We start from the raw sequence: 23,254 nt of genomic DNA, 5'->3' as shown, positions 1-23,254 counted from the left end.
AAAATAACAACAAATGTTTCTTAAAATGAACACAGATGCACTGGAAGAAATGATCATTATGTGATGTGATGTGACAGAGGTGTCAGCTCTCACTACAAAGGCAATCATATTATACAAATGTATCAAATCAGTATATTGTGCTAAATCAAATCAGTACATTGTGTTAAGTTTACACAATGTTATAGGTCAATTATAGCACAATTTAAAAGATGAATACAGGATGGAATACAATACAGCAAGAAAATAAACTATAAATGTGTGCCACAGTATGGCTGAATTTTAAAGACAATATGTTGAATGAAAAAAAGAGTCAAATACAAAAAAGAGTACATATAGTGTGGTTCGATGTATATAAGATTTAAAATTTGGCAAAACTAATCAGTGGTGGTACAAGTCAGGATAGTTGTTACCTTGGGGGAGGGGAGGAGGAGAGAGTGACTGAAAGAGGTCATGACAGGGCCTTCTGAGATGCTGGTAGAGTTCTGTTTCTTTATCTCGGTAGTGGTTACAGATATGGAATCACTTTATGAAAATTCATCAAACTGTGATGAAAAGTACACTTTTGATTTACATACTTGTGTGTATTTTGACAAAAATTTAAACTTTTCATATAAATCTAGCCCATCTTGGTTTTGATTCCTTAAAGCCCCTTTCAGAGGACTTCCTGAGTCTTCCAAAGAAGCAAGATTCCTAGCCCCAAGTCCCCATATTTCTCTCTACCTTGTGGCATAGACAGATCCGTTTCAGAGTAAATAGACCTTCCAGTATCAAAGTTATTATTTTGCCTATAGAGAAGACTGTTCCTCTTTTAGTCTGAGTAGCCCAAAGGTACAGGATATCAAGTTGCACTGAGGAGAAGAAAGATTGTCAAGTGCAGGATGGAATTCAAAGCAATTGAAAGATTTTCCTTCCCCATTGACCATGTTGCTAAACTTCACAGGCCTTTATGGACGATGTCAAGTCTCGAGGCCCCTATATTTACTCTGTGCTGGAATCAGCTCAGGCCTTCCTGTCCCAGCACCCATTTGATGAATTAGAGGAGCCTTGTTCTGAGAGCAAAGGTGGGTGGTCTTCCTCTCTTTCATCTTCTTCTTGAGCTATGAACCATTAAACACCTTTATGTCCATCCCAAATACATTTTCTCAGCTGTTACCTAGGAGGATAATTTATTACTAGAAGTCCAAAATTGGGAAGGAACAAGATTCACACTCTAAGAAAAAGCAAAGAGAAGACCCTGGAGCAGGGGAGACGAGTGTTTGGCCCAAAGCTGTATGTGGCTCTCTGGAGCATCGTGTGTGGCCATCTAAGAAGGCATGAAAAAGAAATAAAAAAGACTCAGATGCATTAAGCAAACTCAGTAAATAAAAGTAGTAGTGTGTTCTTTTAAAACGTACCGCTTTATTCCAGTAGAGAAAGGCATGTGACACTGCTCCAATCAACTAGCAAATAGAAATTCTTTCAAAAAATCTTTAAAAATTAGGTGATGGTACTTGAGAAGAAAACTGACTGTGGCTCTTTAATTCTGACCCTGGTGATTTCTGGTTCTCTTTCTCTGATGGAGTGGGTCACTGTAGGTCCAAGTTTAAATAAGGCAACAGGGTGGGATCCGTGGTGTTTAGCTCCAAGTGATGGCCCAGCAAGCCCTCTTCTCCAGAAAGAAGCTTTGACACTCTGAGACTGGCTATGAGTGACCTGACAGGACCCTTCAATAATGGAGCCCTTTGTTGATGCTGTTGACCCTCTCAGTTTACCTCAAGCCCCTCCTCCTGAGTACTAACCAGTACTCAATTTACCATCCAATGGGCCTCAGATAGAACAAGCTCAAGACAGCATGACAATTCCAATTAGCCTGGAGTTTGGGAGCTCTGAATCTACTTTTCAAGGGAGGTCTGAGGGAGGAGAAGGAAAATTACAATTTAGAAGCCTAGGTGGAAAGGCTGGGAAAGTTATACTAACCTCTCCTCTGCTGGACCTTCATAAAATGCCTCCCTTCTTTGGAAGGAACTGCACAATAGACACTGGGCTTCCCACATGGCGCTCGTGGTGAAGAACTCACCTGCCAATGTAGGAGACATAAGAGATGTGGGTTCGATCCCTGGGTCAGGAAGATCCCTTGGAGGAAGAAATGGCAACCCACTCCAGTATTCTTGCCCGGAGAATCCCATGGACAGAGGAGCCTGATGGGCTACAGTTCATGGGGTCACAAAGAGTTGGACGTGACTGAAGCAACTTAGCACACACACACAATAGACATTAATGCAAAATCACATTCCAAGGTCATGTGACTAGAACTCTGGATGATTGGCCTTACTGTGCCTCTTAAATATTTTACTCACTCTCTACCTTGCCCATTTCTTAAGAATATGAGGAAATCCTCAGATACTATAGGTGGAAAACAGCAAAGTGATCTCTTGACTGTGGTGGTGGATCCATGAGCCTACACATGTGATAAAATCACATAGAACAAAACACACACACATACACAAATGACTAAAAGTAAAATTGGGGAATTCTGAAAAAAATTTCTGGATTGTGTCAATGTCAATATCTTGATTGTTATACTATAATTTTGCAAGATGTTACTATTTGGGGAAACTAGCTAAAGAGTACATGAGATCTCTATTATTTCTCACAATTACATATAAATCTACTATGAACTCAAAGTTAAAGTTTTAATCTTTTAAAAAGCCACATTTATAAAAGGAGCTCAGCCATAAAAATATGTATTTGTGTGTGTATGAAAACACACACACAGCACACACATGTTTACAAAAGGCTGTTTTTGTCTTTCCGTGGGCTACCCTTGCCTGACTGGCCTGACCTGACTTCATGACTGCCCTTGCAGATACCTCTCCTAGACAGCGGATCCAGAATCTTAGCCGCTTTGTGTGGAAGCAGGCAACAGTGGCCAGTGAACTCTGGGAGAAGTTGACAGCCCGCTGCGTGGACCAGCACCGCCACATTGAGCACACTCTGGAGCAGCTGTTGGAGATCCAAGGGGCAATGGAGGAATTAAGTGCAACTCTGACCCAGGCCGAGGGAGTCCGAGCCACTTGGGAGCCCATCGGGGATCTCTTCATTGATTCACTTCCCGAGCATATCCAGGCTCTTAAGGTATGCAGGCCCTCTCCCCTGGCTACAGCCTACCTGGAGACCAGATACTCCACCCAGACCCTGACAGTGTTCCTGATGCTGAGGCTCCACTGTTGCCCTGGACTTCAACAGAGTCTCTCCCAGTTTCTCTGCTGGATTTGGGGGCTAGTTTAGCTGAGGGCTTACCTGGTTGGGGAAGCGCTTCCCTGGTGACTCAGATGGTAAAGAATCCCCCTGCAATGCAGGAGACCTGGGTTTGATCCCTGGGTTGGGAAGATCCCTGGAGAAGGGCATGGCAACCCACTCCAGTATCCTTGCCTGTAGAATCGCATGGACAGAGGAGCCTGGCGGGTTGCAGTCCTTGGGGTCACAAAGAGTCAGACATGACTGAGTGACTAACACACTTAGCTGAGGTCTCCTCTGTCCTACTGTCTTCTCTTTCCCTGGTGTTTTCTGAGAGAAGAAAAGGAAGTAAGGACAATGCCCACCCCCACCCCCCATACACACACATCTTAGTCTGGTTGCCCTAATATGCAAGCATGGAAGCTGTGCTCTAAAACAAAATCTCTGGGTAAAGAGGGAGGAGTTGGTGTGAATGACTAATGGTTCCTCTTTCCTATTATCTACTGCTGTGGGACTTGAATCCTGGTTCCATAGCTATTCAAGGAAGAATTCTCCCCCATGAAAGATGGAGTGAAGTTAGTAAATGATCTGGCCCATCAACTTGCCATTTCTGATGTGCACTTGTCAATGGAGAACTCCCGGGCTTTGGAGCAAATCAATGTCCGGTGGAAACAGCTACAGGTAAAGGAGAAGCCTAAAGTGAGCTATGGGAGAAAGATTTGGTATAACTAGGCTTGGTGATGGGGGGACTTCTCCAGGCCTTCAGGAAGTAAAGGGGCATTGAAATGGGATCTATGTGGGGAAATAGTTGTATAGAATTTGGGGCCAGGAAACAAGCTTCTCAACCTCTAAACTGCAGGGAGTAATTAAAATAGTCTGAGAGGGACCTGTCTGCATTTGGGCACTCAGAGTAGACAGGGGCAGATGAAGAGTGACTGTGGCCTGGAGTTAGAGATGCTCTTCTCTTACCTCTGGGAGTGACATGGGAGAACTAGGATTTGGGTGAATGGTGGGAGGATCTGGAACTGGAGAAGAGGCAGACTTGGAGGGAATTCACAAAGATGGCCAGAGGCACCTGGAAATCCCACCCTGGATATGTGGAATGAGGCCACTGACTTCCTGCATATTCTTTCCATAGGTGTCAGTTGGCGAGAGACTTAAGCAGCTTCAGGATGCTCACCGGGACTTTGGGCCTGGGTCACAACACTTCCTCTCCTGTATGTGAGACAAGCTATACTTCACTTTGTAGAACCTCTGCCACTTTCCAATAGAGTCTACTGTTGTCTATTGGGGACCTGGAGGGAGCCCAAGATACTTCTTGGCATCTAAGAAGCAGTAGAAGAAAGCAGTGTAGGATAGTGGTTAAAAGTACAAACTCTTGAGTCAGAGAGACCTGGATCTGAGTCAGAGCTCCTCAACTTCATAGCCGTGCAAGCTTGAAAAAAATAGCTTAACCTTTCTGAACTTCAATTTTCCCGTATATAAAAAGAGGGAAAAATATGACCTAGCTCATAGAGTTATGGGAACTAAATGACTTTATTGTTCCAAAAATATTTATTGATGGCCTACCATGGCCCAGGTACCATTCTATGCACTGAGGCTACATCAGTGAACAAAACAGAAATTCTTGGTCTTGGAGAGCTTACATTCTGCTAGAAGAAGCCAAACCATAAACAAATAAGTGAGTGTGTGCGTGTGTGTGTGTGTGTGTGTAAAATGTCAATTGGTGACAAGTGTTCCAGAAAAAAGTAAAGCAGGGAAGGTATGGGTTAGGCAGTGCTGGACTTAATGGAGGAGGCATTTCAATTTTGAATAGGGTGGTTGGGAATGTTGTCACTGAAATCACAGCAAAGAGGTGAGGGAATGAGCCATGTGGATATCTGAGGGAAGAGCAGACTGGGCAGAGGAAACAATAACTTCCAGGATGTTAAGGCAGGGGCATACCTGAGGAACAGCAAGGAGACCAGTATAGAAGTGAGTGAAGAGGAGAGAGAGCAAGAGATCAGAATGGGAGCAGGAAGCCAAAGCATGGAGGGCCTGGAGGGCTATGGTAAAAATTAGGATTTTATTCTGAGTAGAATGAAGAACCCTTGCAGGGGTTTGAGCAGAGGGATGACATGATCCAACTTCTGTTTCAACAGAGTTTTGGAGGTCTAGAATAGGAGGAGGGAGACCTGTTAGGGTACATATTGTGATAGTCTAAATGAGGGACGATGGTGACCCCATCAGAGTGGAGATGGTGGAAATGTAACTAGATATGAAAACTAGATATGCACACAGAGCATTCAGCAGAGTATCTGGTACATAGTAGGAACTCAATAAATGTTAATGGCCATTCAAACTATTGAATTATAATGACTGGCATGCAACTACACCTGCAGAAGGCTCTTGTACCCAGGGAAACTGCAAGGAAGAGATTGACCAGATGACTGAGCCTCTCCTGGAACATCTGGAAGTTAAAGACATGGAACAGAGAGAAGCATCATTTTCCAGAGTTTCTCACCATAGATGAGTAGGCAGTCCTGTTCCCCATTGTCCCACGGGACTGAGAAGCTGGGCCTTCTGGGGGAAGGGCTTTGAGTCCCATGAGGAAAGTAGAGTCACTTCATATCCACAGTAGCACACCAGCTGCTTGCAGCTGAATGGACAAAATGACAGCCTGCTCATGGGGAAGATTGTTAGGGTGGCCAAGGCCACCTGTTCGTGCCCTTGTCATGTCTCTGGCACATGAAGGTATCAGTGACAACCTCTTCTCTGTCCCTCACCCTAACATCAGGGAAAGAAGTGTCTTCATTAGAAGTGTTTGCCCCATGCTCAGGTCCTGTTAAGAGCTGGCAATGAGACTCAGGCATCCCCTTTTGGGCTTAGCTATTTCTTTGGGAGGATAGTACAGGGGAGTAATCAGGGGCCTGAAGAACATTAGTGGCCAGCTTCTTTCTCTTCTCTTTTCCCTCACCAGCCTCTGTTCAGGTTCCCTGGGAAAGAGCAATTTCACCCAATAAAGTTCCCTACTACATCAAGTGAGTGACCATCTGAATCAGAAACAGGTCAATCACCTCCCCACCTTCTCCCTCCCCTGTCTTTTTTTCTACCTATCCCTTTTACCCCTATCTGTTGGGATTCCTCCATCCAATCCAGTTTTTCCTCTTACTCATCTCAAGAGCTCAATATTCTACCTGGGTAAAGGTGAACCCTTGTGCTTTGGAATCTTCAGGGTTCACCCTCAGATCCTGCTGCTCCTTGTGTCCAACCTCTCACTGAGGGATGTGTGCATGTTTGTCTGTGGGGTGGGGGGTGATATGGACCCTAGTGCTACTGATGCTTTTATTTGTAGCCACCAGGCTCAAACCACATGCTGGGACCATCCCAAGATGACAGAGTTATACCAAACTCTAGGTAAGAATTCAAGGTTCCTGTATAGGGTGGAGATCTATACAGTTGCCTTTGTCCTATAAGAATACAAGGGAATAGTATTCCATTGTGTGTACGTATACCATATCCTCTTTATTCATTCATCTGCTGATAGACAGGTTGTTTTCATGTCTTGGCTACTGTAAATAGTGCTGTGATGAATATAGGAGTATATATATCTTTTTGAATTAGTGTTTTAATATTCTTTGAGTAAATACCCAGGAGTGGGGATAGCTGGATCATATATATACACACACATGCATGCACATACACATATACATGGTAGAACATAATCATAAAAAAGGATGAAATCTTGCCACTTGTGACAACATGGATAGACTTTCAGGATATTATGCTGAGTGACATAAATCAGATAGAGAAAGACAAATACCATATGATTCCATTCATATGTGAATATAAAAAGAAAATAAATGAACAAACCAAACAAATACACATAGATATCAAAAAACAGAGTAGTGGTTACCCGAAAAGAAGGGGTACGGGAAAGGCAAAATAGGTAAGGGGATTGACTGAATGATGACAGGTGGAAATAAAATATTGTGTACATGAAACTTACATAATGCTATAAACCAGTGTTGTCTCAATAAAAATAAGAACACAAGGGAATCCCATCCAACAAGCAGATGAGGGTAGAAGTGAATCCTTGTCCTTTTTCCAGTAGCTTCCTTCCTTTCCTCTCTGCATCTCCAACAGGAAGCTCTATTCTCCCCCTAAACAATTTTATCATCACATCAGGGAATTATGCTTATAGATATATGCTAGATCTGCTTTGAAAGACATTATCAAGGCTATGATGAATGTGACTCTCATGTGCCTTATCTTTCACTGCTAAGAGAGACTCACTATTATGTTGTAGATTTTACACATGTTGATGCATGTGACTATAGTTCATTCGTTTTCACTGCCGTAGAGTGTTCCATTATACATACCACAGTTTCCTCATCCATCCTACTGTTAATAGACATTTGAGTAATTTCTACTTTGGAGCTAACAAAAACAGTGCTGCTTGGTTAAAAAAATGTGAAAATCACTGCTCTAGAATATATATAGCTGGCTTGGTTGTAGGATATATGAATGTTCAGTTTTACTATGTAATACCAAGTTGTTTTCCAATATGATTGTGTCAGTTTACACTTCCACTAGCAATTCTCATTCATCCACATCTTTGCTGACACTTGCTACTGTCAGACTTTTATTTTTTGTCAATCTGACAAGTGTAACATGATATATTGTTGTGGTTTTAATTTGCATTTCCCTGATCTGAGTGGATCTCTTTCCATTTTTGCAGCTGATTTGAACAACATTAAGTTCTCAGCTTACCGCACTGCCATGAAGCTACGCAGAGTCCAGAAGGCACTGCGCTGTAAGTCTCGCATCACACTTCCCTTATGGCCTTCATTCTTCCTCATCAATTGGCTGTTTCCCACTCCCATCCCACCTTGGCCAAGGTTGTTGGTCAGCTTTGTGGGGACTCTCCAAAGGTTGGGATATGCTGGCTATGGACACCTAATCTTTCCAGGGCCCTTCTATTTTCTCCAACCTCCAGACTCGTTTCCAAATTAACCCACAGCTCTCCTCTTCCTTGTCCCTTCTTCCCTGCTCAACACAGACAATCAAACTAGTGTTTTATGGCAAGAAGTATCCAGCAAATGGTTTGGAGCCATTGAAAGCTTGTGTTCTTTCACCATCTTGGGGTTATTGGATGTAGCAGCAGAATGATTAAAGCAAATGCCAATGGTTAGGGGACAACATGACTACAGATATAATGTGCCTTCTGTCTTCTCTCTGAGACACTGTCCATCCAATCTTCCTGGACCAAGTGTATCTGGCTGATACCAGGATTGGGGGTAATTAAAAAATCCTCCTGAGGTATGTCACATTCACACAGCCATACATGAGCCTTCATAACCAGTGTCTAGGTTTTCAGAACAAGGTTCATGGACCCACCTATTTGCAGTTGAAATGCATGTAAGGACAGAGAAACTGAAAAACTGGTATGGTATTTGGTCCCTGGGAGTTTACCCAAATCCCACCATCTTCTTGAAACTGATGTCAAGGATCATTTGGGTATAGAAACATTTGGGGTTAATTTAGGGGTTCTTCTGATGCTTTCTCCCTACTTGGGTTGTGTGTCTTGGTAAAGGGCAAGCTTATTTCATACTTACAAATGGTTAGTCTGGAGATGGAGTCATATTTGGTGATGTTGGTGACCATATCTCCCTGTCTAGTCCCTGGGCTTCTACTTTTGGCTTTACTTTCTCTTTCTCTCCTTTCCTTCCCAGTGGACCTGGTAACTTTAACCACAGCCCTGGAGATCTTCAATGAGCATGATCTGCAGGCCAGTGAGCATGTGATGGATGTGGTGGAGGTCATTCACTGCCTGACTGCCTTATATGAACGGCTGGAGGAGGAAAGAGGCATCCTGGTCAATGTGCCGCTCTGTGTGGACATGAGTCTCAACTGGCTCCTCAATGTTTTTGACAGGTAAGGGCTTGCTGCCCTGGCAGCCTCTAGGATGAAGTTCCAGTGGGATATCTGGAGTGGACACAGTGGGAAGGGTTTGCTCCCCTGGTGGATCTGGACTCAGCTCAGCTTGGGGTATGGCTGGCACCAAGTCCTGCTGGGATCCACCCTGTGAGGGAAATGACTGCCAAGATGTTAACCCTTTACAGATATTCAAGTTCTCAGTCTCTTCTTTTAAACCTAGTGGTCGCAGTGGAAAGATGCGGGCATTGTCCTTTAAGACTGGCATTGCCTGCCTGTGTGGCACGGAAGTGAAGGAAAAACTGCAGTGTGAGTACAACTCCAAAGTCCGGAAGAGGAGTTGGGTGGAGGGAGGGTTGTGGTGGGAGGAAGAAAGGTGCAAGATAAACAGAAGTTCAGTCTTATGACTCAGTACAGGGCTACTCAGGCTACATTGTAATGCGTCCTGGTACAGGCTATTACAAAGAATCTACAACAGCCAAAGGCCAAGATGGGTCTAAGGCCCGTTATCATTCCCACAGTTACTCCAAGGACCTTGCTTCCTTCTGATCTGGTATAATTACTTGTTGGGATTCTGGGATACCCAGGACCTGGACTTTCTAGTTCCATTTCCCGGTGGACCATCAGGCTTAGCCCTCTCCCAATCTGATGCTCAAACTATGTCACATGTTCTGCTGGAGACTTTCCATGGGATAACATGGGCAGTATGCAATAATCCCATTATCTGGGGAGTGGGCAACATGTAATTCTGTAAGTTTAAACCTCTCTGGTACAGTATCTTTGCTTTCCCTCCCATCCTCTTATCATTTGTACAGCATTTTGCATTTTTCTGCAACAGCATCATTAGTTGTCAGGTATTTAATGTTCACTGACCACTGTGCTAAATGTGGTGAGTACAAGATCCAGTTAGATGTTGTCCCTGTCTCAAGTGGTTTATAGTCCAGGTGAGGAGACAGAAGTACAGAGAAAGAACTTCTTAGAGTGAGTGCTAATTAGAATAACCTGAATGGGAAAGGATATGTGCTATATCAGATCACAGAAGAGTGAGGACAGCAATCTAGGAAAGCTTTACAGGGAAGAAGACTTTTCAAAGTACATTCATAGCTATGATATAATTTATTTCTCCCAACATTCCTTTCAGATGGGATGGACAGTGATGATGTAGTCTTAATTTATAAGTAAGGAAACTTCAGCATAGAGAGATTCATGACCTACCCAGGGTTTCCCAAGCTAGTTAGTAATGGGTCAAAAACTAAACCCCAGGACCTCTGCCTTCTAGTTTTGTTTGTTTTCTGGGCCTTAGGTTAGGAATGAAGCAGAGAGACAAGAAACTCTGGAGGAGGTTTTTTAAAATTGGGTTAGAATAGAGGAGTTCCCACAAGGGCAGTGTTCGAATGTAAGTCCCATAGGCTGTTCCACAGTCATTTACAGTGAATTCTTAGATGACCAAATGGGTTGAATTATGTCCTCTTTATAGATATCTGTGCAGTGTTTCTTTTCATTTGTGTGGATAATTGAGAGATTGCTGCAGTATGAGACTACATGAGCTACACAAACAGGAGGAGATAGGGCAGGCTGACCTTGATTCATATTCAGGCACCTTTGAACCCCCAACCCCTTGATCTTGCTTCTTGAGACTGTTTTCCCAGCAGTGTATTTGTGTCTGGCACTGCTCTCACATACAGCTCACTCTCTCTTCACCCTTCCCTCCCCCTCTCTGTGTTCAGAGAGAAAAAAGTGAGATAGACACAAAGAGGGAGAGCATTAGGATGTTCTTAGAGGGATTCTAGAAGATCAGGGACCTTTAGGTATTCCACTTTCAAAAGTCATTAGCTAAGTCAGTGCACTCTTACCCTCTCTTCTTTTTCTCCTCTTTCTCCTCACACCATTCCCTGGCCATTTCTGTTGTGGACTTGGCCATGACTTATGGTGGGGCCAGCAGACCTCTTCAGCCAAGTGGCCAACTCAGGCAGCCAGTGTGACCAACGCCATCTTGGTGTCCTGCTTCATGAGGCCATTCAGGTGCCCCGTCAGCTGGGGGAAGTGGCAGCCTTTGGTGGCAGCAACGTGGAGCCCAGTGTCCGTAGTTGCTTCCGTTTTGTGAGTATGGAGCTAGGGAGGGAGGAAAGGAGGGATGATGAGACAAAGATTGGGAAGAAGGGAGGGAGGACTCAAAGCTGGGCTTCTGTTCTTGTTTTGCTTTGCTTCAGATATTTGTTTCAAGTTTTATTGGCATATAGTTGCTTTACAATGTTTTGTTAGTTTCAGGTATACAATAAAGTGATTCAGTTAAACATACTCATTCTTTTTCAGATTCTTTACCCATACAGGTTATTACAGAGTACTGAGTAGAATTTCCTGTGCTATAGTACTCATATGGAAGGGAGTTTGTTGGGCTGGAACAACAGGGAAGAGGGTTCTCTGGTCTTTTAGGATCAGAGTCCTGTGAGGAGGGCACCAAGTCCACTAGGACAGGGTAGAATGTGGACACCTCTAAAGAACAGGCAAACCCAGGCCTTGCTGTTTCTCTTCTTCCCGTGAGGGCTGCCATTCTAGGCTCAAGACGCTTTGGGCCTCAGACATTGCTGCCGGGCCTCTTGTTTCCCCAGAGCACTGGGAAGCCAGTCATTGAAGCTTCACAGTTCCTGGAATGGGTCAACTTGGAGCCCCAATCCATGGTGTGGCTGGCTGTTCTGCATCGGGTCACCATTGCTGAACAAGTAAAGCATCAGACCAAGTGCTCTATCTGTAGGCAGTGCCCCATCAAGGGCTTCAGGTAGGGAAAACAATACCTGCTGGAGTGATACTAATAAAAATAGGCAATGTCACATATAAATCATATATTGCAAAATGATGCATTGTGTAGTTATATAATTACGTCTAATCCATTGTATATATATGTTGTTGTATATGGTTGTAATCCTTTCTATTGCATTCTGTTTACTTTTTGAAAAAGAAAAAAGATGGAATATTTTTTCAGTTATATTATGAAATATTCAGACCTAGAAAAATGTATAGCTAAGCAAAGTGGGGGTGGAGTGGGAGAATAGCCCAGAAAAGGAAGTAATTTGTTCTTTGTTTCCCAGGGAGCATTAAGTAGAACCCAAAAGCTCCAGCATCCTGACCTATGAGAACACCTATGTACCAAAAGGTGTGCTGGCAAATGGTTCACAGCCTACTCTCCAGAAAACAGAAGAGAAACATGATAGAGCATTGGCTAATTTCCATGGTATAGATACTCCCACTGTGGCCAAAGTCAGGCTACCCACAGGAGGTCAGGAAGAGGTGTACAGCTGTACACCATTTATAGTATTTCCACCACAGGGTACAATAGATGTAGACAACTTCCAGAGCATAAATAATAGTGAAATGGGAAGCGATAAGCTTGAGTATTTATTACTTTAGTTTTTAATACTCTTTGCTTAATTTGAGTTTATATGATTTGATTTTTAAATAATAGCTATAGTTAATAACCGACTTGGAAAATTCCTGAAATGTTAACAACTGGCTCTCATGAGCTGGTATGAGCTGGCTCCAGTACCCCATGGTGGGCACCCACCACCAAGCTGAAGAAATAAGCAAGATTTTACAATATATTTATATATATGATATGTATTTATATATTTTATGTCTGCTGATTATAGTATAAACATATTTTATATAATATGCAAAACAATATATTTGAAGTTTCCTTGATGACATTTCCCTCCTACTCCCACAAAGATAACTACTGTCCTGAATTTGGTTTTCACCATAAAATGCTTGTTTTTATCCCTAGAGACTCAGCAGTAAAAATATGCCTGCTAATGCAGGAGATATGGGTTTGATCCCTGGGTCAGGAAGATCCCCTGGAGAAGGAAATGGCAACCCACTCCTGTATTCTTGCCTGGGAAACCGCACGGACAGAGAAGCCTGGAGGGCTATAGTGCATGGGGTCGCAAAGGAGTTGGACATGACTTCTTGACTAAATAACAACAACCTTTTTAAAGCTCTAGCACATACTCTTTTTACAACCAATCTGCTTTCTATAAGCAAATGAGGCACAGAGGTGGAGTTTACACTGCTGGCTGGTGTAGCTCTAGGACAAGATGTCAGACCCTCCGACTGCTCTAAGTCTAGATACTTCACCATGCTATGCTACTAGGTCTGGGCAGTCCAGACAGGCTTTGGAATTGGATCTGAATGGCTAGTCTATATTCAGTCATAATAGAGTTATTATAAATAACTTTGAGGAATAACTTTTAGTCAACATGCCCACAGCTGATAGAATCAGTTGATAGAATCATAATGAAAGTGTACCTTCTCCAAAGAAGCTGGTCATACCTGTGAAACTGTACCCTTTCAGGCCACCCTTGTTTAGAAGGCCATTTGATATAATGAGCTCTTTACCCCTGTCCCACCCTCCCTTTTATATATTTTAATTAAAGTATAATTGATTTACAACATTAAATATAATTGATTTACAACATTGTGTTAATTTTTGCTGTACAGCGAAGTGACTTGGATACATTATATATGTATTCAGAATGTATACATTCTTTTTAAAATATTCTTTTCCATTATGGTTTATCATAGTATATTGAATTTAGTTCTCTGTATACAGTGGGACCTTGTTGTTTATACCACCCTCCCTTTGAAAAAAGATGGTGAGACAATGCTATTTCCCAAACTTCCTGTAACTCTGAGCATGTGATTTCATGGAGATTTATGGTCTCTGGAGTAAGACTAGTCATCTAGTGAGGACTTTGCCACTGCTATGTGTAGGAGGTTAAATGCTCCATGTACAGGAGGTTGTAGTTCCATGCTTCACCCTCTTCTAATGTAGGTGTGAATTTGGATGTTTGGGGGAGGGGAAGGTCACTAGAGTACATTGGATCCTCTTTCCTACCACCTCTCCTCTCCCCAAGGTACCGGAGTCTGAAACAGTTTAACGTGGACATTTGCCAGACCTGCTTCCTGACTGGCAGGGCCAGCAAGGGCAACAAACTTCATTACCCCATCATGGAGTATTACACCCCGGTATGGAGCCTCTGGGCTGGGTGGGAGGGGCCGGCAGCTCTCAGCTTCTAGGTGCTTGATCCATTTTGCCCAGCATTGGCTCACTGTATCATGCTCTCCATTGGGGAGCATCCTCCATACAGGCCTGGTGATTGACTGGTTTGAGGGATCCAGGCCTGTTCTTCTAGCAGAGCTTGTCCCTCATCCTCACCTGGGCTGCAGCTGGTTGGAGCAGCCCAGGACATTCTTGGTCATCCAAAAGGCACTCACTATTCTCCTGCAGAGAAAAGTCTAGGAAAAAAATAGAGCAAGGCAGTTCCTGATGACTAGACTTTGATCCCTCTATTTAGTTTTTCCTGCTTAGCCTCCTGGATCGTTGATCATTCCTGTTCCCTGGTCTTCACTTGCTACTTTGTTATTGCTTCTATCCTTTTTAGTCAACACCAAAGTTTAAAGTTTGTGCTCAGATTCATTACTCAGTCTCTTGCGGGAAAGGGAGGGAATGCTCTTTACCTGGGTCTCCAAAACTGACTTCTCTTTCATTGAAAACTGGGCCCTTCATAGCCTCCTGAGACCAGATTGTTCAGCATCCCTGAACTCTAGCCACAGAGTTTCTTCTCTGCTGTGTTCAGGACCCACAGGTCCAGGCTTAGCTTCCTGAGCTGACTCTGCTCCCTAAACTCTTTTATTCCTTTCCCCACAGATAAGACCAAAGTCCCAAGCATATCCCTAGCTCTCCCCACTGCTCTCTCCCATCTCCTCTCCTCATCTCCATAATCCCTCTCCATAAGCTGTCATCTCTTCTCTATGTTTTGTTGGCACAGAAACATGTGTGACCGGATGGAAGCAGTGATGTCGCCCTTTAAATTTTTTCTTTTATTATCATCTAAAACTAAACATTCAGCTTCCCAGGTGTCACTAGTGGTAATGAACCTGCCTGCCAATACAAGAGATGTAATAGATGCGGGTTCAATTCCTGGGTCAAGAAAATCCGCTGGAGAAGGAAATGGCAACCCACTCCAGTATTCTTGCCTGGAGAATTCCATGGACAGAGGAGTCTGGCTGGCTACAGTTCATGGGGTCACAAAGAGTCAGATACAATTGAAGCGACGTACCATGCACTGCAAAAATAAACATGTATTAAAATCATACATGGAAAACTGGCTTGAGATGGTAGACTGATAATCCTCTAGCTCCTGCTCATCTTCTGCATCTCTAGAATATGTAAAAGATATCTAAAAGTTAACAAATATATGATCATTGTAAAAGATTCTAATTTTTAGAGGTGTTAAAGTATAAAACAAAGTCCCCTTTTCTCAGTATGTTCCCCACCCCTCCAGCCCAAGCTCCCTGAGGCAACCAGTGTTCATAGTTTGGCACATATCCTTCTAGATCTTTTTCTAGGAGTGAGATGTGGTAAAGATGAATAAGAGTTGATTACCAGTCACTTTCCCTGCTCCAGCGGAGCAGCCTCACCTCCCTAGAAAAGCCCATTTAGGGTGAGTCCCCCTGTCTTGTCTCCCCTCAGACCACATCCAGTGAGAACATGAGGGACTTTGCCACTACCTTAAAGAACAAATTCCGCTCAAAGCATTATTTCAGCAAACACCCTCAGCGAGGTTATCTGCCTGTTCAATCGGTGCTGGAGGCTGACTACAGTGAGACGTGAGTACTGGAGGCTGAGCAGGGGCTGCAGGCATCCTCACTGAGCCTAGGGGCGTGCTGTGAAGAGGCTGAGTCCCACGTGGGCAAGGGCAGTGCTCCAGAGCAAACCCAACTAGTGACAGCACAATTCAGCTGGGGCTTGACCAGGAATCTGACCCAAGAAACAGATTTGAATCCAGTCTCTGGATCTTGTTCCCATCAGCTCTTGCCCAGCTCTCTAATTCGGTGGTGGTGATGGGTATGTGTGGATGGGTGGTGGTGAGGAGACAGGCTGCCCAGCTACCCACTCTTTGGTCTTCTGAGTCTTTGCTGCTTTCTTCTAGGCCAGCTTCTTCCCCGATGTTGCCACACGCTGACACACACTCCCGAATTGAGCATTTTGCCAGCAGGTACCACCACATTTAGGGGAGGGGAATTGTAAGGAGTCCAAGGGGGAGGGGTTTTCAGTTGGGGCAAGAGAATGGCACCACAGCCAGGGGGATGGGCACAGTGAGGATATGCAGCAGCCAGCAAGGCCCAATGTTTGGGGGGAGGGGGAGTTGGGATAGCCCCCGAAACTCCCTGATTATCCTCTTGTGTGATTAGAGTCCTTGAGATGAAAGCAGTCTTCATATTCTGTGTTCCCTTATGTTCCTGCTCTTTCTTCCCAGGCTTGCTGAGATGGAAAGTCAAAATTGCTCCTTCTTTAATGACAGCCTGTCCCCGGATGACAGCATGTGAGTTTTCACAGCTGCTTATTTGCCAGGAATAGCTCTCCTTGGGAGATCCCTCTGTCACTATTTGGGAAGGGTATATCCTCAAGGGAAGAGGGGCATGGTGGTTAGGGTCCTTGACACCCTAAGGAAAGAAGGCTGCTTTCTGGGCACAGTGTTTAATGAGAGAAGCAGTGTGCCCTCTATCAGCTGAACTGGGCAATGAAGGATGTACTACCTCCCTGCCATCCGTCAAGGTCCCTTCCTGTTGCAAGATCCCATCCTTCTATTCCCAACTCTGAGGGAAGAAGAATATGCCCTCATCTAAAGTTGCACAAATAAGCCATATCTTATGCTCAAAATGCCAATGCCCCATCTTGAGTCACATCAACCCTGGGGAGATATCAGGGGCTTGACTGAAGTGTGGCCAGAGAGATTCCTGGATGCTCTAGCCCAAAGAAGGGACCTGTCATTTCTAGGGAAGTTCCCAGCTTCCTCAGAGGACCTAGAAACTGTCAGTTACATGGATAAATCCAGTCCTGAGACTGGGACTCAGGCAGGCCACAATTCCCTTGGGGATGGGAAAGCGAAGAGGGATAGGGTGGGGGAACATCACAGAAAGGGAAGTGATTTGCTCATTGTTTCCCAGATCGCTACAAGTAGAACCCAGAAGTCCCAGCATCCTGGAAGCACTCTCTCCTGTCACACCTAAGCACGACCCTTGCACCTTTGAACACTTTCATCCCTCTTCCTGCTGTGTGCAGCTTAGAGAGGGAATTCTCCAACATGTGTCTTGGGACTTGAGCTGGGAGCTGAGAACTCACACCCTGAGTTGTTTCCCTGTTCAATGCCTGACCCCTCTTTCCTCTCCCCACACCCACACAGAGATGAGGACCAGTACCTGCTACGGCACTCCAGCCCCATTACAGACCGGGAGACAGCCTTCAGACAGCAGGCTCCATACAACATGACCACAGAAAGCAAAGGGGAGCTTGAAAAGATCCTAGCCCACCTAGAGGATGAAAACCGGTGGGTGTGACAATGGCATAGATCTGTGTGGTTTCTAGAGTCAAGACAGCTTAACTCAAGTCCTGGACTTCCACATCCTAACTCTGTGGCCTTGAACAAGTGACTTATATTCTGTGATCTTCCATTTACTCATCTGTAAAATGGGGATGGCGATAATAGTACCTACGTCTGAGAGTCATTTGTGAAGATAAAATGATCAGGCATATAATGTGTTAGCCAGTGTCTGTCTTATGGAAAGGGTTCTAAAATAGTCCTTTCAATAGCTAAAATAAAAGCTAGCTATACTAATAATTGGTCTTCCCTGTTGTAGCTCAGCTGATAAAGAATTCGCCTGCAATGCAGGAGACCCCGGTTCAATTCCTGGATCAGGAACATCCTCTGGAGAAGGGTTAGAATACCCACTCCAATATTCTTGGGCTTCTCTGGTGGCTCAGATGGTAAAGAATCTGCCTGCAACATGGGAGATGTGCATTCAATCCCTGGGTTGGGAAGATCCCCTGGAGGAGGGCATTGCACCCCAGTCCAGTATTCTTACCTGGAGAATCCCATGGACAGAGAAGCCTGGTGGGCTACAGTCCATGGGGTTGCAAAGAGTCAGACACAACTGAGCAAACAAAACACACACAATACTAATAATTATTTGAATCCTTTTAACTCAAGCTGAGTATCTCCAAGTACCCAGGAGATGCCGGCAGAGAGAATGCAAACACAGAGAATACAGAAGAGATGCTGCTTGTCTCTGCCCTCAAGGAACTTTCAGTTGTTGGAAATGGAAAGAAATCCTTATCACTTAGTGAAAGTGGTAAGAGGAGGATGATATTGCATAAAGTGTGTGAGGACTGGAAGAGCGAAGGTGAAGATTACGGGGATGACATTGATCTCTCTAAAGCACAGAGGGCAGCAGGAGTCTGAAGAGCATCTAAGTCACTTTGGGGGTGTGTCCTAGAATAAATAGCACCCCCCGGAACAGTGCTTCTCAAACATTAGTGTGCATACGGGTCACTTGGGAAGCTCAGTGAAATGCAGGTTCTGATTTGCAGGTCTGGGGTGAGGCCTCAGTTTCTGCTCTTCTAACCTAGAAGTTGCCCATGCCACTGGCCTAACAGACTGTGTCTGGAGTCACTAGTCCTTAGAACAGTGCCTGTTTGCAAAGTATCTGTTACTGGCTCTAGACAAGATAAATACATAAATACAGAGTAAGCTTTTAGAAACTTTAATTGCAATTTGACATTGCCATGATATCCAAGCATATAATGAGTGGACTTGTCTTCATTGAATAGGATGTAGACCAGTTTGAGTATTGCTGAACTTTGTGTGACAAGTGCTGTGTGGCATGACCAGTGTACTAGCCATATGCATTCAGACCAAACACTGATCCACAGTGGATTGAAAAATCCCCCTGGTTTTTCCTTATGGATATTTTGAGAAGTGCTGTGCTAGAGCAAGGGTGGGGAGGCCCTGGGAAGCACTGGAGAGAGAATGATTCTATTGCAAAAAAGGGGGGAAAAAAAGTAATATCCCCCAAAGGAGACCATCTCTTTGGAATCTGTTTCCTTGATGACCCAACATGGGTGTTTAAAGTGGTCCAAAGAGGAAGGTGGCAGAAATAAGAGGAAAGATGGGTGATCTTTTGTTTATGTTATGTCTTCCCCTGGAATCTAAAAATCTAAAAGTGGAGTAGGTGAGTCAGCGACTCTAATGCCTCATTTATTTGCAGAATGTGTTTCTGCCTGGCTTTAAGGTCAGAATTAATCCCCAAAGCAGCACATCAAAGTGCTGGGAAATTTGTTATACTAAATATCAGCTCTCTGTGCTGCAGCCTAAGAACAGCAGAGTAAATGACACACACGCTGGAGAGGAAATGGATATGGCCATTCAGGCAAGAGCACGGCTGGAGTGGGGGTGGGAATGGGAATGCAAAGGGATTGTTCACACCTGGCTCTGAAGGAACACTGGGCCCTGGACAGTCAATACCCCATGAGGACGTTCAACCTTGGCTTCTCCATCCTTGGCAGGATTCTCCAGGGAGAGCTGAGGCGCCTGAAGTGGCAGCATGAGGAGGCTGCTGAGGTACCCCCCCTGACTGAGGGCTCTGCCGAGGTGGCACAGGACCACTGCAATGAGGAACTGCTGGCTGAGGCCCGGATCCTTCGGCAGCACAAGAGCCGCCTGGAGACTCGCATGCAGATTCTTGAAGACCACAACAAGCAACTGGAGTCCCAGCTGCAGCGCTTAAGGGAGCTGCTCCTACAGGTGGGTCTGGGGCCAGGGGAAGAACCAGAGCAGCCTCTGGACACAGGAGGGCTGGGAAGACTTTCTATGTTTTTTTTTTGGGGGGGGGGGAAGACTTTCTAAAGAGCACTGAGCTGGCAATCAGAAAAGATGGGGTAATGAAGGAGCCACTATATCACAGCACTCAGCCAATTTTCTTGCACTGAGCTTCCACTCCATCCTTCTGTGTTACTCTCAAGTCACCGTGGGGCCTCGGGCAGAGGGAGGGCTTTTGGGGGCCCCAAAAGCCATTGTCCCCAACCCCCATTTGAATCTGGTATTGAAAGAACAAGTTCAAAGAACCATCCAAAAGGTTGATTTTGCTACTTTGATGTCTGCTGGAAAGAAGCAAATTTGGGCATGCTTGGCAAAAGAAAGATTTTAGCTGTGGACAGATCACTTGTTACTTTTTATCCCTTTCCTCTTTGAGAGGGAGTGTATAGGATGTAGTGTGGTTCAGGAGTTCAACAGCCCTGGAATTGAATATGGTTCTGCCAGTTAGTGGCCTTGGAATGTTAGGCAACTTCCTTAGCCTCCCTAAGCCTGTTTCCTCATCTGTAAGACAGGGATAGAAATATACCAACTTCATGGAATTGTGGTAAAAATCTAATGAGATAATACATTTATTGAATTTAGCATGATGCCAGAAATATAGTAAACACTTCATAAATATTACCTATTGTCATTATCCATCCTAGGGAATACACACTGGATCTTCCAAGAGATGGCCTCTGGATCAATTTCTGGAGGTCTTAACAAATGGTATTATGTCATAAACCAAGGATCAGGGGTGCAACTCTATATTTCCAGATGGAATTGGGTTCTAAATAGTTTAATTATAGCTGAAGTGACAAGCAAGAGATCTTCTGGGGGCAGTGCCATCCTTATAAGAACTGGGAGCCTTTGATACCTGGTGTTGAAGGAAGAAGGTATTTAGTAATTAAATATTCTAAGAAGTTTCCTGTAAGGAGAAGCCACTGACTGGGGCACCATCAAAAACTTCTTCAGGTTTTAGGGCAAAGAGATGGGCATGAGGTCTCTAAGGACCTTTCTAAGCTCAAGAGTCTGTCAAAGTAAGGTCAGGAAGGCGAAGTCACTTAAGTTATGCCTTACCTCTTGCCAGCCACCTATCGAATCCAATGGCAATGGCTCTGCAGGCTCGTCTCTGGCTTCCTCTCCACAGCAGTCAGAAAGCAGTCACCCCCAAGAGAAAGGACAGACTACTCCAGACACTGAAGCTGCAGGTGAGTTCCCTCAACCCCTTCCTCCATGGCTTTGTCTTGCCCCAGGTCTCCTGCCCAAGGTTCTACTAGGGTTGGGACTTGTTCCTCCTCATGTCTTTGAGCTTAGGGTCAGGGATGATTGGATTATTGACTGATTCATTCATTTCTTTAATCTACAAATGTATATTGATTACCTCATACATACCTAGGCATCATGCTGGGAAGATGGGCATGCTATAGGTTTATCTTTCAGCAGGCAGCATCCTACCTCGGCCCCTTGACCTCATAAGGGGATCTCTAGTTGTATTCCCAAATCTCTCTTTTCCAATTCAGATGATGTGGGATTGAAGAGCCAAGATGTCAGCCTCTGCTTGGAGGACATCATGGAGAAGCTCCGCCACGCTTTCCCCAGTGTACGAAGTTCTGATGTGACTGCCAACACACTGCTGGCCTCTTGAGGGAACCAGAGCCCCATCCTATAGGCCATGGTCCTCTCCTGGTTCTGGCCAAAGGCTTTCCTCAGACTTCATCCAACCTTCTCAGTCCCCACTGGCCCCACTCTCCTCAGCTGGAGTTATTTGTGCTCTGGGCAGCAGCAGAGATTTGGTGGTATGAGAGGTGGGGGTAGGGGGGTTGGGGGAGGGAGAGGCATGATTCCTCTGACTCTAGAAAGGTGCCCTTTACTTCAAGTTTGAGATTAGTCCCTTTAGTACGCTTCTGTTGCAGCCCAGGCTGATGGCACTTGGAAGCCATTCAGATGGGTTGCCTTGTAGAATGAAGCAGTGCCCATTGGTTCCTTTCTATTCTCCATGGAATGATGGAGATGGAGGGTACCTAATGACCACAGGGCTCCAGCATTATGAATATACAGAACTTAGCCCTACTCTCTGACCCAACACAGGGGAGGTGAAGGGGTAGCCTGAAGACACTCCCACCCCCCAAACCCCTGAAAAATCTGGGCAATGTGTGTCATGTAACTTCAGCTCGAGGGTATAGCTCTAGTCCTTCTGATGCTACCTAGATGTTGTTTCCTCTGTGAATATCTTCAGTTTCTTCTGCCTCAGTTCCTGGCAGACCTTTCTCAAGGGGGAACAGTTCATTCAGGTTCCTATTTTCACCTTACTTTGGGAACAGTAAAGAAATATGTAGGGGCTTAGATATTTTCCCCGGATCCTCCTCTTTCCTGAAAGGCTCAGCATTCTGAGAGACCAACTCTTCTGAGTCAGCCCTCACAGCCCTGGGGGAGGGCTGGCAGCTTCTCAGCAAGGGGGTCTTCTCCTTGGGGGAGGAAAGGAAAGCCACCCTCTATACCAGATGAGTTTGACTGTCCCACACCCTTGACGGCTTTGAACCTTCTTTCTCTTAAGTTGAATCAGATGAGGTGGCTGATATCCCTCAGCTAATCAGAAAGCAGATGCAATAGTCCACCCTTAATAGCAGCCCTTTCCTAGGATCCACAGGCTTCAGATCAGCAAGTTGACCACTTTCCACACAGACAACAGCAAGACCTTCCTTTGCATAAAACCTTTCTTTCTAACTCTGGAAAATGAACCCAATCCTCAAATTTGTTAGGCAGATTTCTGGATAAATTTGCTTAGGCAATTTTATCTAACTCTTCCTAGGCAACACATACCATGATTCCTTTGTCCAGAAACTGTTCAGAGTAGATAGTGGGAGTGGGGGGGCATTGGGGGAGCAGGCTTGGGAACTTTGAACAGAGTCAGGGCTCATTTAGGCAGATTTCTGTCAAAATGAACTTTATAACTTAGAATCCTGCAACCGACTTAATTTGCCTAAGTTTATATAGATACTTAGCCATCCTTCATATCTACTGTACATCAGTACTACCCCAGACTCATTCACACATTAAATTCTAATACCTCTTGAAGTATTAATGTTCTGCCTTGCTCTTTGTTAGTCCCAGCCTCTGGATGGACAGATAAAATGCCTCCTGGCTGCTCATTTAGGATGTCTCTCCATTCATATTTAAGGTGAGCCATCCTCAAGACCAAAGCAACAGAAAGCCTGTGGCCACAGAGGAATCTAACAGGAAGAGTCACTCTGTTCTTTTCATTCATTCTAAATCTTGTTCCCTGAAGACCTGATCCTGGGGTGAATTTTTCTGGGCTTCTCTGAATAATGGTTCAGGGGCCAAAATAGAGCAAATCCAAGCTCTACCCACCCTGTGCATAAAGGGAGAAACAAATAGCCAGGCTAAGACACAGAGTACATCCTCTTGCCCCT

At 44.7% G+C, this 23,254-nt stretch overlaps 1 protein-coding gene across 1 annotated transcript in view; it reads left to right on the top strand.

The window, feature by feature from the left end:
- Nucleotides 1–21,662, top strand: part of DRP2 (dystrophin related protein 2) — a 43,792-nt gene extending 22,130 nt beyond the window's left edge. Inside the window, exons 5-23 of the mRNA XM_065914996.1 lie at nt 941–1,061; nt 2,846–3,114; nt 3,751–3,897; nt 4,355–4,433; nt 6,176–6,236; nt 6,551–6,612; nt 7,937–8,011; nt 8,931–9,132; nt 9,356–9,441; nt 11,075–11,232; nt 11,742–11,908; nt 14,040–14,151; nt 15,659–15,795; nt 16,119–16,184; nt 16,446–16,511; nt 17,373–17,516; nt 19,532–19,769; nt 20,911–21,031; nt 21,344–21,662. Of these exons, the coding sequence (XP_065771068.1) occupies nt 941–1,061; nt 2,846–3,114; nt 3,751–3,897; nt 4,355–4,433; nt 6,176–6,236; nt 6,551–6,612; nt 7,937–8,011; nt 8,931–9,132; nt 9,356–9,441; nt 11,075–11,232; nt 11,742–11,908; nt 14,040–14,151; nt 15,659–15,795; nt 16,119–16,184; nt 16,446–16,511; nt 17,373–17,516; nt 19,532–19,769; nt 20,911–21,031; nt 21,344–21,468 (2,436 nt within the window). The 3' untranslated portion in view covers nt 21,469–21,662. The remainder of the gene's footprint in view (nt 1–940; nt 1,062–2,845; nt 3,115–3,750; nt 3,898–4,354; nt 4,434–6,175; nt 6,237–6,550; nt 6,613–7,936; nt 8,012–8,930; nt 9,133–9,355; nt 9,442–11,074; nt 11,233–11,741; nt 11,909–14,039; nt 14,152–15,658; nt 15,796–16,118; nt 16,185–16,445; nt 16,512–17,372; nt 17,517–19,531; nt 19,770–20,910; nt 21,032–21,343) is intronic.
- The last annotated feature ends 1,592 nt before the right edge of the window (nt 21,663–23,254 follow it).

The sequence above is a fragment of the Muntiacus reevesi genome, chromosome X (assembly GCF_963930625.1).
Source record: "Muntiacus reevesi chromosome X, mMunRee1.1, whole genome shotgun sequence".
NCBI classification, from domain to species: domain Eukaryota; kingdom Metazoa; phylum Chordata; class Mammalia; order Artiodactyla; family Cervidae; genus Muntiacus; species Muntiacus reevesi.
This window is presented reverse-complemented; position numbering and strand designations above follow the sequence as displayed.